The sequence below is a fragment of the Struthio camelus genome, chromosome 17, assembly GCF_040807025.1.
Source record: "Struthio camelus isolate bStrCam1 chromosome 17, bStrCam1.hap1, whole genome shotgun sequence".
NCBI lineage: Eukaryota > Metazoa > Chordata > Aves > Struthioniformes > Struthionidae > Struthio > Struthio camelus.
In genome coordinates this window covers 9,577,629-9,592,793 of record NC_090958.1, presented here as the reverse complement: position 1 = coordinate 9,592,793, position 15,165 = coordinate 9,577,629, and the positions used below count along the sequence as shown (strand labels likewise).

The 15,165-nt window shown below is 52.0% G+C and overlaps 1 protein-coding gene and 1 long non-coding RNA gene across 9 annotated transcripts in view; both read right to left on the bottom strand.

The window, feature by feature from the left end:
• Positions 1 to 64: 64 nt before the first annotated feature.
• Positions 65 to 1,605, bottom strand: CHCHD10 (coiled-coil-helix-coiled-coil-helix domain containing 10). Its single transcript, XM_068911501.1, has 4 exons — positions 1,556 to 1,605; positions 1,269 to 1,476; positions 771 to 918; positions 65 to 325 (listed from the first exon to the last, which is right to left on the bottom strand). The coding sequence occupies exons 1-4, from the start codon at positions 1,603 to 1,605 to the stop codon at positions 306 to 308; spliced, it is 426 nt and encodes a 141-aa protein (XP_068767602.1). The 3' UTR covers positions 65 to 305.
• Positions 1,606 to 2,152: 547 nt separating this feature from the next.
• Positions 2,153 to 15,165, bottom strand: part of LOC138061380 (uncharacterized) — a 39,273-nt gene continuing 26,260 nt past the window's right edge. For 4 of the 8 annotated variants that reach the window (XR_011135084.1, XR_011135087.1, XR_011135082.1 and 1 more), the window contains exons 4-6: positions 13,533 to 13,605; positions 7,101 to 10,077; positions 2,153 to 5,130 (exon numbers count right to left, since the gene is read on the bottom strand). This is a non-coding gene — a long non-coding RNA (uncharacterized lncRNA). The remainder of the gene's footprint in view (positions 5,131 to 7,100; positions 10,078 to 13,532; positions 13,606 to 15,165) is intronic. The other 4 variants (XR_011135083.1, XR_011135085.1, XR_011135081.1 and 1 more) reach the window with 3 other exon arrangements.

Genomic DNA, 15,165 nt, shown 5'->3' with positions numbered 1-15,165 from the left:
GATGCACATTTAGTATTTCAGTAGCTTAATTGTAGCTTGAGAATAAATAAAGGAAATGCACAAATTACAGGTTCACATAGTCTCCTTTATTTCTCTGCAACAGATACAGGGCTATCTGAATTCCAGTCTCATCGGCTCAACTATTCTTTCCTTACTAGTCTAGAAGTGAGTTACCACTAGAAGACTCTTATCTGGTCCTTCTGTTCCTTCCACATCATCACCTGTCCATCTGTCCTTCCTTCCACTCCCTGCAGCCAGCAGGGCCCTATACCAGGCTCTGTTATCCCTACAGGAAAGGGGAGTCTTCACAGGAGAGAAGAAACACCTACAGGGGAAAAAGCACAAATTCAGCATTAGGTGCTATTTCCAGCAGCTTGAGTTCAATAAAAGCTCTCTTGCCCAGCTTTTTAGATCAAGTCATGATATACAGAAGTCTGCTTTTAACAGCTGGAGCAGGAACTAGGAAACTGAGTTGAGAAAGCAGCAGGCTTCCCAAAGCAGCAAGAGAAGAATCTGAGAGGGTATCTGCAGCATCCTCATCTTCACTGAGACGAGACCAGAACCATTTCTCCTGCCCTTTCCAGTTCCCTTTGGCATTCTGGAGTACAGGAAAAGTACTTGAGGCTGCAATGGCTTCCCATTTAATACCTTGAAGGGCAGCAGGCCCCCAAGAGGCTGGTTTTGCAACCTTTGACCCTTCTCAGATACTTCCCTGGCAGCAGCTCACTCACCGCCCAGCCCCTGCTGCAGGGACGGGTGCAGACTCTCACCGTTGCTATATTTGCACTGCTTCAGGGCCTCGTTGAAGCCCTCACACAAGGTCAGGTCACTTTGGTTGGTGGCGCATTCCAGGAACTGCTTCATCTCATAGTGGCAGGGTCCATAGGGCGACTGGTGGTACGCAGGCTGCCGGGGCTCCTGTGGACAAGGACAGGCTGGCCCAGGTTAGGGCACTGGCCCCAGAGGAAGAGCCAGCCCTGCCAGGATCGCCTCTTCTTCACCCACCGGCTTTAAGAAACGCACCAGAACCTCCCAGCAGGAGACCCCGCTCAGGGCAACCTGAACTCCGCAGGACGAGAGAGCCGCCGCGCCGACTACACGCCTCGCGGCCTTGGTCACCTCTGCGGGAGCCAGTGCGATGACCCTGACCCGCCGCCGCCCCGCGGCACCCGGCCGCCGCTCGGTACCGCCGGTCACCCGCGGCGGGGCCGGCAGGGAGCAAACGAGCCGCCGGGAGCCCGCGCGGCCCCGGCCGCCGCTGCTCTTACCTGGGCGGCGCTGGGCGCTCGGGCCGCCTCGGGGGAGCCGCTGCCGCCGCCGCCGCTGAAGGCGCCCGTGAGGGCGCTGCCCACGACGTGGCCCACGGCGGAGCCCACGGCCACCCCCGCCGCCGTGCTCGCCATCTGCGCCATCAGCCCGGGCTGCGCCGGCTGCGTCGCCACCGCCGCCGGGGCGGCGGCGGCCGCCGGGGCCGCGCTGCGGAGAGAGGCAGGTGAGGAGGCTGCGGCACCGGCACCCGCGCTCCCGCCCCGCCGCCCCAGCCCCCCCCCGGTACCTGGCCGGGGGCGCCGCCGGCCGCGCCACGCTCCTGCCGCCGCGCGCCATGTCCTCGCCGCTCTCCTTGACCCCCGCCGCGCTCCGCCTTAAGAGGGGCGCGCCGCGCCGCGTGACGCCGCGCGCATGCTCAGTAGAGCGGGTGAAGCCGGCCCGGCCCTCTCGGGGAGCTTTGCCCTTGGCGAAGGGGCGGGGCGTTCCGGGAGGCGCATGCGCGCGGGAGCGGGGGGGGCGCGGCCTGGTGACGTTTCCCCCCGCCCTTCCCCGGCGGGGCAAGATGGCGGCGGGTGCGGGGTGAGGGGGTCTGGCTACCCGCTCCCCCGGCCCGGCCCGGCCCGGCCCGGCTCCTCCCCAGTGCCGGCCCGCGCCCGGGTCCGGCCGTGCAGCGAGGTGGCTCCCGCGGGCCGCACCAGAGGGCGCTCGCGGGCCTCGGCCGAGCCCCGGAAAGGGAGGGGGAGGGGGGCTCCCGCCCGGCGCCGCGGCCGGGGCTCGCGGCGGGTCGCTGCCGTGGGCGCCGGGGAGCGGGCGGCCGCGGGCCCTGGCGGAGCCGCGCCGGGCGAGGGGACGGGCGCTCGGCGCGTCGGCCGCCCACCTTCAGCGGCCTCCTGGTACCCTCCCCGCTGTCCCAGCAGAAATGAGCCTCAAAGTCGTTGACCGTTTTGCACGGCACGGGTAACTGCGGGGACAGGTAGTCGAGCGGAGGCTTCTCCTTTTGCTTTGCTCAGAGCGGCTGCCGCAAGCGCATCCTGTCCCATAAGTGGACAGGACACACACAGTGGGCTGTGATTCCCCGGGGCGCAGAAGCAGTTCAGCCCGCGCCCTCCGTGCAGGGAGCCCAGCTGTCCCTCTTCTGCACCGCCACCGGCATCGCTGCTCGCATGGAAGAGGCTCGTGAGCGCGGGAGAAGGAACCGCGCAGCAGCTGCCTTGCTTGGGACACCAGAAGGCAAATACAAAGGGTCTAAACGTTCTTTGATAAGTCTCATAGTTTGCTGTCCCAGTTTTATGCTTGTTTACACCAGGTTTTCATCCTCAGTAGTCAGAGCCGGCGATATAGCCGCTTTCTGAACTAATTGCAAAGCCAGGACAGAAACTTCAGGGATGGGAATTACTGAAATACCTAAGCAGACAGATCCACTGAACGGTTCTTACTCCCTGTTTACTATATTTTGGCCAACCTGCCTGAAGTTCCATCCTATGCTTTTCTGTAACAAACTAAATGATTTCCAAAAATATGAGCGTGTTTCTCCCGTCCTGTTCTGGAAGGAAAAAGTAGTTTTCCTGCCACGACCTCATCACAGCCTGTTGTCACCTCTGCTATAGAACCTGCCCCCAGGCAGAGATCCTGAATGTTTCCGGAGGTCATTAACAAGTGAAATATGCTGATGACCTGCTGTCTTATTTCAGCTGTGTGGCATTTTCACCTCTCTGAAATGGAAAAATGTTTGTCCAGAAAAGGAGAAGTTTCCTGTGGAAGCAGATTCCTTTTCCTGGCAGGAGGGCATGGAGAAGAGGTGTTGAATCCAAGGGAAACCTGTGGGAAACCTCTCCACCTTTACCACGAAATTCCAGAGAGCTTGCTCACCAAGGCAGAGCGATGGTGATGCTGCAAGTGCAGCTGCAGGTTCATGGCAGCATGTGCAAACAGACCCAATGCAGACAGTCTGATTGCGCTCAGACATAAGAGCTTCAACCCGTAACAGGGAGGCGAGAGACACCACATCCGCTGGAGGCTGGTTTCCTACCCCTTCTCCCTATTATTGTCTGGAAATCACCACCGCTTTCCATCAGCACACATACTATCACCAGAGAATCTTGTACTGGGCCTTTGTTGTTTCTTGCCCGCAAGTTGTCACTGTCTGGAGAGGGGTGGCTGAAGGAGCAGTCAGCTATTGAGAACAACACCCAGAGGATTAGTCAGGCTAGGGTAATACAGAGGGATTTTTCAGGAAAGCCCCACATCGGTTTCAGGTAATTCACTGGACTCTTGTGTTCAGAGCCGTGATTTCAAGACGAGACATGGTGACTGGCAAAATCTGTGGGAGCTTTCTGTGGTCCTTTATCAGTGTGGAAACTCCTTGCTTGTCTGGAACAACATCACAGTGAGGTGTGATCGAGACACAGCCTGGCTCTCCACGCCTGCCGAGCCAACACAGCCGCATTTTCAGCATCTGTTTTTCCGCTGTCAATATTTTCTGTAAGGGAACTGGGAGTTGTAAAGACATCAGCATCCAGGCAGGGGCCTGGCCTATCTCCCACTCAAGTGAAACAGAGGAACCCACGACTGAAATACTGCCAAAAAGATACCTACTGGAGTAGGCAACAAATTCCTCTCAAGCAGGCGGTGGGGAAGTGAACGCTGATGCTGAACTGGCAGCAACGACGTCTCTCTGACATGGATCAGGCTTCAGCCAAGGGGGCAGCTGCAGCTCAGGCGTTTTCAGGCAGGGAGGCGCAAGCCTGTCATGCCTGGCCCAGTATTTCCAGGCCTGACGCCTTCTCTAGTGATTAAGGTGCCCTGTTATGAAAGGCCATTGGAGGGGCGATTCAAACCCACCATGGTAACAGGAGGGGGGGTTGCAGGAGGTGAGGAAGAATTTCTCCTTTTGCGATGGCTTTCACTTCCATAGGAAACACTGGCCATAGTTCTACCTGCTCCAAAATTGTTTTTCACTTTGCATTTTGGTTTGTCCCACTACATTGCAGCCAGACAACAAAACGCACTTTGAAGGGCAAAAACATACCTTGTTACACCCCAAATTCAGCACCTGGAGATGAAGCATCGTTTCACCTCTGGAGTCACCGGCCCAAACTTGGCTTAGCTTGTTTTGGGGGAGCTCCCACCACTGGGTGAGGACCGCATTCTGCTGAGTGCTGGAGAGCCAGAGCCTCAGGGAGTCTGTTTGGCAAAGGACAAGAGTGGGGCACAGGTAGACGAGGGAGCGTGAGGGAGCCATGAGGCGCTGATAGTAGGCAAACAGCAGAGCTGTCACAGTGAAAGTTTCTGCAGATGTCATGGCAAAGAAGAGCTTAAAGCAGGGCAATGAGGTGGCTTTGCAAATGCTCAGAGGCTGTTTCTCCCAGGTGTGAAGAGCAGAGCAGGGGAGAGCGTGAAGGGGCTTGTTGGAAATGGGCAATGGAGTCAGCCTCTGTTGCATGAGAGATGATGGGTGGAAGAGAGGTGGATAATGAAGGGCTTGGAAAGGGAAGATGAGCAGCCTACAATCGGGGCAGAGAAAAGAGGGAGCCAGGGAGGAGTGTGGGGAGGAATGATGTGGTCTAAGCCATTGGCCAGCATGACAATTTTTACAACAGCCTTCTGGGTGCAAACCAGCAGATCAAGAAAACCTTTGCAAGGCGTGGACAATGTTAGGAGGAAGAAACATATGGAGAGATCCAAACCGAGTCCTAAAATCACTAGCACAAGCTGGAAGACGCCAGTTTTACCTTCAAACCACTCTCCTGACAATCATCCCTTCTCTGGCATCTCAGCTGGACTCCTGGGCCTGTGTGCCTGCTTGGTGTCTCCCAGGAACAGGCCTGCTTGTTCACTCCATCTTTGGAGGGTCCTTCTGCCCTGTGAGTGAAAAAAATCTCCAGAAATTGACAAGGATCTGGAAGTTCCTCAGGGGGAAAAAAAAATCTCAGTTATGTGATGGCCCCGGGGCTGTGTTCATACGTTCAGTAACTTATGAAAACCAGCTCTTTGGGCTGCTTCATTGACTGGCAGGAATTAGAGAGCTAAGTCACTGCAGGGATGGTAATCAGCCGCTGCATTAGTGTTTTGGTAGAATCAAGTTTTCAGCATGAGGGGAAGAGGAAAGCATTTGTAAAGCAAGCTACCCCGCCAGCTGCAGGAGCTGGGCGGACAGGGCTCGCAGGGGCAGAGGTGCAGCTCCTACACTTCTGAGAACAGGGATTTTATCTCAAACAGGCACCGCTTTGGTCTCCTCTTCTGAGGAGACAATATCCCCAAATCCTTCATCTCTTGGCTCCTCCACCTGCCCTGGGAGCTGTGCTGAGCAGGCCAGTGCTCAGTGCTCCTGGCTGGGAGGAGGAGCTGGGAATGCCCCGGGGAGGAGATGAAGGAATTGCAGGGGGCACAGGGAATGCAAGACATCCAGCCATAAGAAATCAAAGTTCATTAGTTCCACTGCACACAGAACGGCTCGCTAAAAGACATTTCAAGCTGAGAACATCTCTTTAAGCTGTGTCTCTGGGACCCTTTGATTTGGTTAATTAGAGGTGAAGTTTTTCTAGGCTGTGGGAGGAAGGGTATGTGCTGAAGAGCACAGCTACCTTTGGTTTGCTAATGAGATGATATGTTGTGGCTGTCTGAGAAAGCTCTGTGTACACAACTCCACATGTGCACCTGCGCACACGCCACCCACTTCAGGCTCTTGGTGCCCAAATTCCGTTCCCGGCTGGGGAATCATCAGCTCCGGAGGTGGAAATACTTTATTAGGTCACCCTGTGCAGACCCCTGCCAAGGAGCGATTTTCCCCTTTAGAGTATTTGAATAGCAGGACCCAGTTTACATCTAAATATCACCACAATGGTTTTCACTACTTCCCTGGCCAGACTTCCTAATTCTTCCTATTTTTCAGCCTATATTTGATCTTTGATTCAATCGAGTAGCTGCGTCTCTCTCTTCTCCCGCTCCAGAAGACCCCTCCTTCTATAATTCGAGCATTAGGGCTTGCCTACACTGGAAAGTTAGTTCTCGATTAAGGTGGGGAGTAAATCTGAGACACCGTAACGAGTTATTGAACAGTTCTGGATAGGATTTACTTAGAAGTAGCCATTTCCAAATAACTTAGTGCGCAGGCAGGCCTATGTGTTCCCTTCTATTAGCAGCAGGATCAGGTAAAACATGATTTGTACAAAGCGGATCTATTTTTTCCAACTACTCTCTCTCAGTTAGTCTAAAAGCAGACAGTAATCTCCCCCTTCAGTTTGCCTCACTTATATCCTCACACTGTCACAGGTAAAATGTTACCAGAAAGAGATCTAGGAATTCCCCAAATATTTGGATTTCAAGGAGTTATTTCATAGATAAGGAATGCAATATTCTCCCTTCATGGGTCTCTTACATGTCTCTTCTCCACCCAGACAACAGAGAAGGGGTCTTTCACAGCAGGCTGCAGTTCCGCCGGGCGGTTGCAGAGGAGAACGATGCCACGCGGAAGTGGCGTGTTTCCACAAAACCTTATCCAGGCGGCAACGCGGCAGCACATCCCTTCCCCGTCCTTGTGACATGCCACGGGGAACAGGTAGCCATTTGTGGATGTTTACAGAGCTTACTGCCTCCCCAGCTACAGGTTTGCGCCTGGAGTACCCTAATTATGACATGCATGGGCAGATCGGGGCAGTGCTATGGGTGTACCTGAATTTAAGTTATTTAGGTTAACAGTAAATTGCATGAGATGGTTGCTCGGGGATCTGGGCAAGCTATTCAAAGCAAAAGAAAACGTCTGATGAATTAGCCAATATTTTTGTTTGTGGTCGATCCCCCCCCCCAAAAGAAACAAAACCTCCCATTCTTACCAGTGTGTTTGTTACTCAGAATTACTCCATGAATCATTTGTGACTGAATATATTGCAGCCAGTGGGTTTCTCGTGTCCTGCTTTTATTTTAATCTTTGAGCTCTGGCTAGCTCTAATTTTGTTTGTGCTGGGGGGTTGATTTCAGTCTCCCAAGTCCACATGGAGCTTTCAAGTTTGATGTAAATACGCAAGGACTACTTTTCTTTTTAATCCTTTAAAGGTTTGTGCAAGCAAAAGTTTGCAAACTGACACCGAAAAAAAAATCCAGTAAGCTGCTACCACTAAAAGGAATTCACAGATTTCTGATGAACAAATGGACACATTTTCTGGAGTATTCCCTCAGCTCCGGTTTCTCCAAGGCATAACAAAGTGGTAATGTCAGAAATGGATGGCATTAGATGGCATAGGCACTGCCACATGACACATAGCTATATCTCACATTAAGTGCTATGGGCTTTGAGCACACTCTCCGCACGCAGACATTTTGCTACCCCTTTTAGCCAAAATACAATGCTGTAAAATGAAATAATTGTATTGCAAGGTTGTTTCTACTGCAAGAGTCAGAGATGAGAAAAAGGAGAAAGGAAAAAAAAAGCAGCGTCTAACTGGAAGACCTGCAGATGGTTAGACGTGACTGCAAGGAAACTGAAAGCAGCACTACAGAGCGCAGTTTCAGCTTTCAAGTCTTGTGCTCCCAAGATCTACGTGCCATTTCTTGGATGTGGTTTGCCCTGAGGGCAATCTCAACAGCTGTGAAGTTTCAGAAGATGAACAATGTAGTTTTCCATAAATTTCATGAAGCAAACGAAAGGATTTTAACTCATTCATGCTAGCCCGCTTTTTGTCTGAAGACTCTGCCTGACTTGAATTCATTCACAGAATCACAGAATTACAGAATGACAGAGGTTGGAAGGGACCTCTGGAGATCATCTGGTCCAACCCCCCTGCTCAAGCAGGGCCATTCATGTCATGAGTGTTTCCCATTCGAACCCCAAGGCCTGATTTTTGGAGCACACCTAAGCTATCAACTAGCTCTGCTCTGGGTTTTCTGGGAAGAGGGTTCTTTCAGTCATGCCCATGGATCCGGAGAGGTGTAAGTACACTCTGCTGCATGATTCCTCCATATTCCTGCTCCACCTAAACTTGCCTTGGTAGCCAGCTTCTGGAAGAAGGTACTGAATGTGGGAGCTGGATTCATTTCTCCTGGGACCTGGTTTCGCCTTTTGCCTCCCAGCTGCTATATAGCCACCTGCTAGCCCAGGCTGTGTAGATAGCTCTTGAGTTAAGAAAAGGAGGAGCTTCTTAATGTTTAACTGTTTATTCATGAACACCAAACCTTGGAGGAGGGATTTGCCCTCATCATCTACTGGGGAAAGGGGGCAGGATGGGTAGGATGAGCAGTTCCCCAAATCTCTTCTTCCCTAGTGACAGCTGCATCTCAGAAGACCAACCATCCTTTTTATTCACACATCCAGCTGGGGAGCTTGCATACTTTGTGGCATGTTCTGATGCCAGCTGAGGGCTAATGTCATTAGCTGTAACTTAAAGAAGGGCTTGCATGTCCTGGAAGTTCTTCACGTAGTCCTATTCAAGCAATTATTTCTTCAAAAACATCTCCATTATAAGCTCATGAGGACTACAGTGCAAATACTGTGAGCTCTCTGAATTCATCTACTAAATACAAGACAAGATAGCAAACCAGAGCACGGAGTTTTTGTTTTGTTTTCTTCAGGGCAGCAGATTCCTCCTGTAAGCAGTGATGATTAAAAAGCCAGTGCAGGTTTGCCAGGTGTGTACCTAAGTGATCCGAGCAACAAGGTGCTGCAGCTCGCTGCCTCTTCTCCCCCAGATGGGATCTGCCAGGCTGTTTCATGGAGTCTAAAGCAGCGAGCTCCCATCCCCTTGCAGGAGATCACAGTGCTGAGTAGGCCCCAGAGGGATCTCATACCTTTAGAGGGCTCCCTGTTTTACCTGCGCTGTTGCAGTTGATGGGCTTGGGGCTCAGCATTTCCTCCTCATCCAAATGTCTACCCAGAGGCCATTTCCCTCCGTTCCTCCACAGCTGGTCCCTCGCTGGTCTCATTTCCATCCTCTCTGTTGCAGATACACAGCAAACAGCTCCAGAGAGCTGCTCTCAGCAGTTTTCCCAAGCTGACAGCTCAGAGAAGTCTGTAGTAAAATGACACGTGAGCAAATAAGGAAGCAAGGACAGAGTCCTGTGTTTGGCAGAGGCACCTGTGACCTTTCATGAGGCTTTTAGCACCAACTCACATGAACAGCTACTGCTTTGAACTAGACTATTACAGCCAGGGACAGGCTACCTCCCTCCATTTCCCCCTTCCCAAGCAAGATGTAGCCTGTATGGCAGCCTGAAAGATGTTGCGAAATAGTCCAGCCTCTATACAAACAGTTCACAACCACCTGTGATTCGAGTCCTTTGCCTCATAGCTCTCCAAAAGGTCTCATGAGTTTTAATGACTATATTGCTGTCTTCTGCCCTACTGACGCTGTCCAACCCATCAGCTTCCAATAGACTGTTCTCAGATGGCAATTAAATACTTGAGTCTGTCTTTTCTCTCTTCTGTAGAAGAAGCTCGTGGTGTCTCCTCTTCCCATGGAGGGTGAATAACCCCTACAGATGCACAGGAAAGTCCTGCTGAGTGCACCCCAGCTTGTCATGATTTCTGCTGAAATGCTCTTCTTTTAGCTGCAGCCTCCACCATAGAGAGTGCTGAACTCGACACACGGGCCATCCATGTGCTCCTCCATAGGAACACTGTACGCTCGTCCGGGCTTTGCAAAACTAGTGTTGAGCAAACACCGCAGCCCTCTGCAGAGGCCAGACGCTGTGGACATAGTGCTGGATTCATGCTAGATTGTTCTTTGGAGTCTTCAGTTTTCTCTCCGGGTGCTTCCCCAGATCTGAGGCTTTCACATGTAGAGTTTGTGATAGCGCAGTCCCAGAGTTCAGCAATTGCTGGCCAAGAGAAAGTGAAAAAGCACCTTGGGAATTGAGCTCTGCTAGAGTCTGGCAGCCAATTTATTGCTGTGACATTTGTCACTATATTTTGTCACATATTTTGGCTATGCAACATGGTCACAGACACTTCCTTCCTTGCAGTGTCTAAGGACCTCTAGCATGAGGTCCAAATTGCAGGGCATTGTATGTCTGCTACATAAACTAACAATTCTGACAATCACTTTGCACCCCTGTGGAAGGCAAGATGGCACTTGCACCAACCAAAGCCCACACCTCCATGCCCTCTCTCCCCAGTTATCTCCCCGTGATTGAGTTTGGATTTTGCCTGGTCTCCTGTCACTCTTCCCTCGGGGCTCACAGCCTTACTGCTCTCACATAGGTTCCTTCAATCAGAGCCCACAGCACTGCCTCAACGCAGGATGAATGCCTATTTCTGCTCATCTGGCATCAGCCAGCCCAACTGCTCTCTGGGCCTACGGATGTGGGGAGCGCACTGGAGAGCAGCTGGCCCCTGGCCAGCCCCTGGCCAGTGATGGCCCTGGCATGCTGAGCTGGCCTGCACATCCCAGGGACTGACACCTTCCGCTTATCAAAGGCCAAAGCACACCCTGGGATGACGCCTGTGCAACGCAGAGGGAGAGGAGGGTCTCAGCGGCAGTGAGGCTGTGCAGCGAGGTGCGGGGGGAGTCATACCTGTTTCAGGGAGGAGAGTTCAGTGATGTTTGCAGAGGAGGGGGAAGAGGAGGGGGATGAGGAGGGGGATGAGGAGTTTGGCTGTTCCGAGCCAAAACATGCGTGAGGAAAGCCTCAGCCCACACCCTGAATTCCACAGCTCAGCTCTGGGGACAGGGGGAGGGAGAGAGGACAGGACGGGACATTTCCAACAGACCCATGACTTGTTCATAAAAGCCTCATCTCACCAGCCCTGCTTGCCTCCCTCCCCCAGTGCCTTCACATCTCGCAATGGATTTTATTAACACAGTCCCCCTTAGGCTAGAGGGAATAATATCCCAGGAGACATTCCAATCTCAGCTCCACTTTGGAGGGGATCAGAGAGAGGCAAGGGTGGGGGGCGTTTCACTAGGACACTTCGTTTGCAGAAATCTGGCAGGTTGAGAGCACTGCAAGACAGCACTAGCAACCTCCTTATCAGACACGGAGCCGCAGGCTGGAGTCAAGTCTCTGCTCTACTCTCACGCTCTTGCTCTTTATCTCCCAAAGCCCAGTTATTTCTGCTCTGTCCAAACTGCTGTCTGAAAGCTCTTACTTGAGCGTTGTGGTTGCTCAGAAAGGCTCTGCCACTGGCTGTAAGGCAGGGCACAAGTCTGGAGGAGAGCTCTGCCCTTTTGCGGAGGCGAGGAACATGGTTGTTTGCAATATGCTATCAATCCACGCTGCCATGGGGGCTCAGCCCAGGGTCAGCGCCCTTCTCCGGGCACTGCCTCCACCATCCGCTCCGCATCGCATTCGTTCTCTGCACAAGTCAGGGCTGACACCTCCTGCCAGAAATGGGAGCCGGCTCCCAGGCGTCTGGCTCCTGAGGTGAGTTGTGTTGTGCCCTGAGCCTACGCCAGGAAAACACCAGCAGATGAAACTCCATCTCAGGCCAAAAGACATGAAGATGGATGTGTTTTCCTTGTCTGGCTTATCTCGCAGGCAGTGCTTCTCACCGGAGCTCTGCCCTGTTTGTGTGCGCTCCGCTCCTGGCACGGGGGTAGGAGCTGATTAGACAGCAACGCTGCGGCCTACCTCTCCCCAAGCCTGGAGCCTGCCCGTGCCCTGCAGAGACCCACGGCACAACAGGGAGCTGCTTGCTGGGGGGGCAAATCCCAGCGCTGGATGCAGCTGCAACGGGGCTGCGGGGGGAGAAGGGGGAGGAAGAGCTGCATAACCCTGCAGCCGTTCCAGCATCAGGTGAGTGGCAGCACGTGCCGCACAGGGCGGTTAATGGGGACAAGACAACCTGCTCCTGCACAGACCGCTCCTGGGCTGAATCCCTGCTGTGAAGAAGCAGCTTTGGCAGCTGCACAGAAGCTGCATGCCCAGGGCTGCGTAAGGCCCCGTGAGGCATGGAGCCCTGGCCCACCACTGCTTCCCGGGCAGCTGTGCATCTCGTAACAGCACTGCTACGCCTCGCTTGTACCAAGGCTGGAGGAGATGGCAATGTCAGAGGAGCAGCTCATCCCTACCTGCCCGCCAGTTAGTCATATGCCTGCTTTGCACTCAGCCCAGGGGCAGCAAAATCAAATTTGCCCCTTGATTAAGCAGGGGCAGCATACAGGGAAGATCCAGCCTCTTCCATCTCTGCATCACCAGGTTCATCTCAGAATTGGAGTCAAGGCAGGTTTTTTTCAAGACAAAATCAAATAAATGCAAAACAAGTAAATGTGGATCAAGCAAAACTTCCCATAAATTCATAGCAAGACTGTTATAGCAACCTAGTTAAAAAGTCTGGAAAAAATCAAAACATTTCATTTTGGCATTTTCAAGGTGCAAAGTTTGGATTCTGGACAGCCTGCACAATTTAAGCCATTTTCATTTTAAAAATTTTAAAAAGCTAAAAAAAATTTTGAAACAAAGTATTTTGCTGACCAACATAGAATTTTTCATGTATTGCTTTACATATTACTTTACTTTTCAGATTGCCAGGATATATAGGAAAAAATCCTTGTAGACCAATTCCCAACAAGGTTCTGGTGTGAGGGGACCATGATATTACTTGCTCACACCAGGCCTCTGAGATACCACGGTGGCTGCTTTCCTCCTTGTGCTGTCCCAGCCTGGGCCAAACACCTGGCCCCGTGACCACACGTGTGTCGGGGGGAGACACATACTTCCCACTACTGAGCTGAGACACAGGAAAGTGCCTTTTGCAGAACCACGGTGGGCTAAACCTTAACAGGTCTGTCCAGAGCTGTAAACTCAGTTGAAAGAGGGGACAGAAAACCTCTACTGGAAACACTCCTGTTTCTCACCATGTTGGTAGAAGGCAAAATCTTTAATTATGTCATTAATGGGAAAAATGGCTCTGGGAACCCAGGAGTCCGGACCACAGCACCCTGGTACGACAGATGATATTAACCCAGAAAGATGGAAATGCACATCAGTCTTCCTGCCACTCCAATATTTTGGGAGTGGCTAATCAGCCAGCACAGTGTGAGGTGCCAAAGGCCCGAAGTCCAAATTTCCACTAACTTTCCAAGTTCTCTCCTTGCCCCCTCCCCATGCCCATGCTTTGGGCTGCCAGCTGAGGAGGAGAACCAGGTAATTCAAGGTCTATTCAAGTGGGAAGTACCCCAGAGCCCTGGTTGTGTACCAGAGCAGTTCATTTTGCATGACCCCCAGCATTATTTGCCCTTCCTGTTTCCTGTACAAACACCCACTTTGGCTGCCCAGGGTAAAACAAGATGCTAGGGCCAAAGAAAAGGGAGAGGATGAGAAGAGAGACTTACCTGGTGGGGATGCATTCCTATTTGCCACCCACTGAGTGGTGATGCTGGAGAGATCAATTCATGAGGCTGTCACCTACAGAGAGAACATCAAAGATATCAGAAAGGAGAAATCGAAAGGGTTTTTCTGTCCTGGGGCTTTGGCTCCTGGGCCCTCCTCCAGCTGCTCAGAGAAATGCCCAGGAGGTGTAAGGCTCCATGCTAACTTTGCAGGGAAAAAAAAAAGTGAGCCCTGAGCCACAGTGAATAAAGCTGTGAAAATCACACCTGGGAGTGGCAGGAAACAAAGGTTTTTCCGGCAGACAGGCTTAATCTATTTAAATTCAGTTTGTTATCTCTCACCTCATCCCCTTTGCTCTCATCAGCGACCTCATCTCCCACCTTCTCTCAGGCCAACATGCCACAATGGTGTCTTACAGCAGTTTCATGCTGAAATGGCTCCATTAACTGAAATAGAGTTATTCTACCTCCTAGCTGCTCATGGCAGAGAAGAATCAGACCTGGTGTTTCCTTCCTTTCTCCTGCACAGTCTCCTTCCACCTCACACCTATTGGGAGGAGGGCTGCTGGGAGGAGTCAGCCCTGGTCGGTGGTTCCTACCAAGACTCATAGTACGATGCTGAAAAGGGGACACGCTTGAGTTGATACTGAAGGAATGAAATGCTCTGAGAAAACGTCCAAAGGCTAGAACCCAGCAAATCATGCCCCAAACTTAGCTAAAGGGGGATTATCCAGAAGCGCTGGGGAAGGTGAGCGAGGGAGGTGGGTCATGACTGGAAGGGCAGGGAATCCCCCAGCCTTCCATGCATAGTTTCCCTGAGACCACAGCGCTCACAGTGCATGTGACACAAGAAGTTTGAAGGGAAGTCTCTCTATGTGCTTTTTTCCCCAGTCCCCTTGGTTTCTTCCTCAAGGGAGTAGGGAAGCCCCAGCAATCTTCTCAAAACCCAGGAGTTAAAGAAAAAGTGCTAAAGCACGTTGAAACATGAATCGTTTTGGTGTGGGATAGGAGGTAAAAATTCACACCTTTTATTTTAGTCCTTCCTCCCACCATCTTTTCTCTTCTGCTTTGGATGAAGACAAGTGAGAACAGAACATCTGCAGGACACAAGAGCAGGTATGCCCCCCTCCAGCCTGCTCCCAGTGCCGCCAGCTGCCTCTTCCAATCCTTGCAAGGGTCCCCACCACCCTCCTCCTTGCTGGGAGGTTCTTGCTGGTGAATAGGACCTGGTCTCAGCCCCAAGGACCATCCATAACTGATGACAGTAAGGAATGAAACTTGGGGTCCAGCTGAATATGCTGCCCTGCACATGGGTCCACATTAATCATTGGGATATTACACTTCAATCTTCTCTGTTTCAAAAAACATTCTCAAACTCTCCTAAACAACAGACCTACTCCTAATGTTTTGTACTGTATTGAAACCTTACTGACTCATGTTGTAGAAAACAGCCATTAAAGGAGCCCAGGGGACCCAAAGTGATGACTTGCAGTGCCTTTGCACTCCCATCTTCTAGAGAGAGTGTGGAGAGGATGCAGCCCAGTATGGCAAAGATGTGTCCTCCTCAGTTGATTAGCATGTACGTTCCTGTGCCCAAACCACTAGATCACTCCACTTCACCTGCCTAGGCATTCGT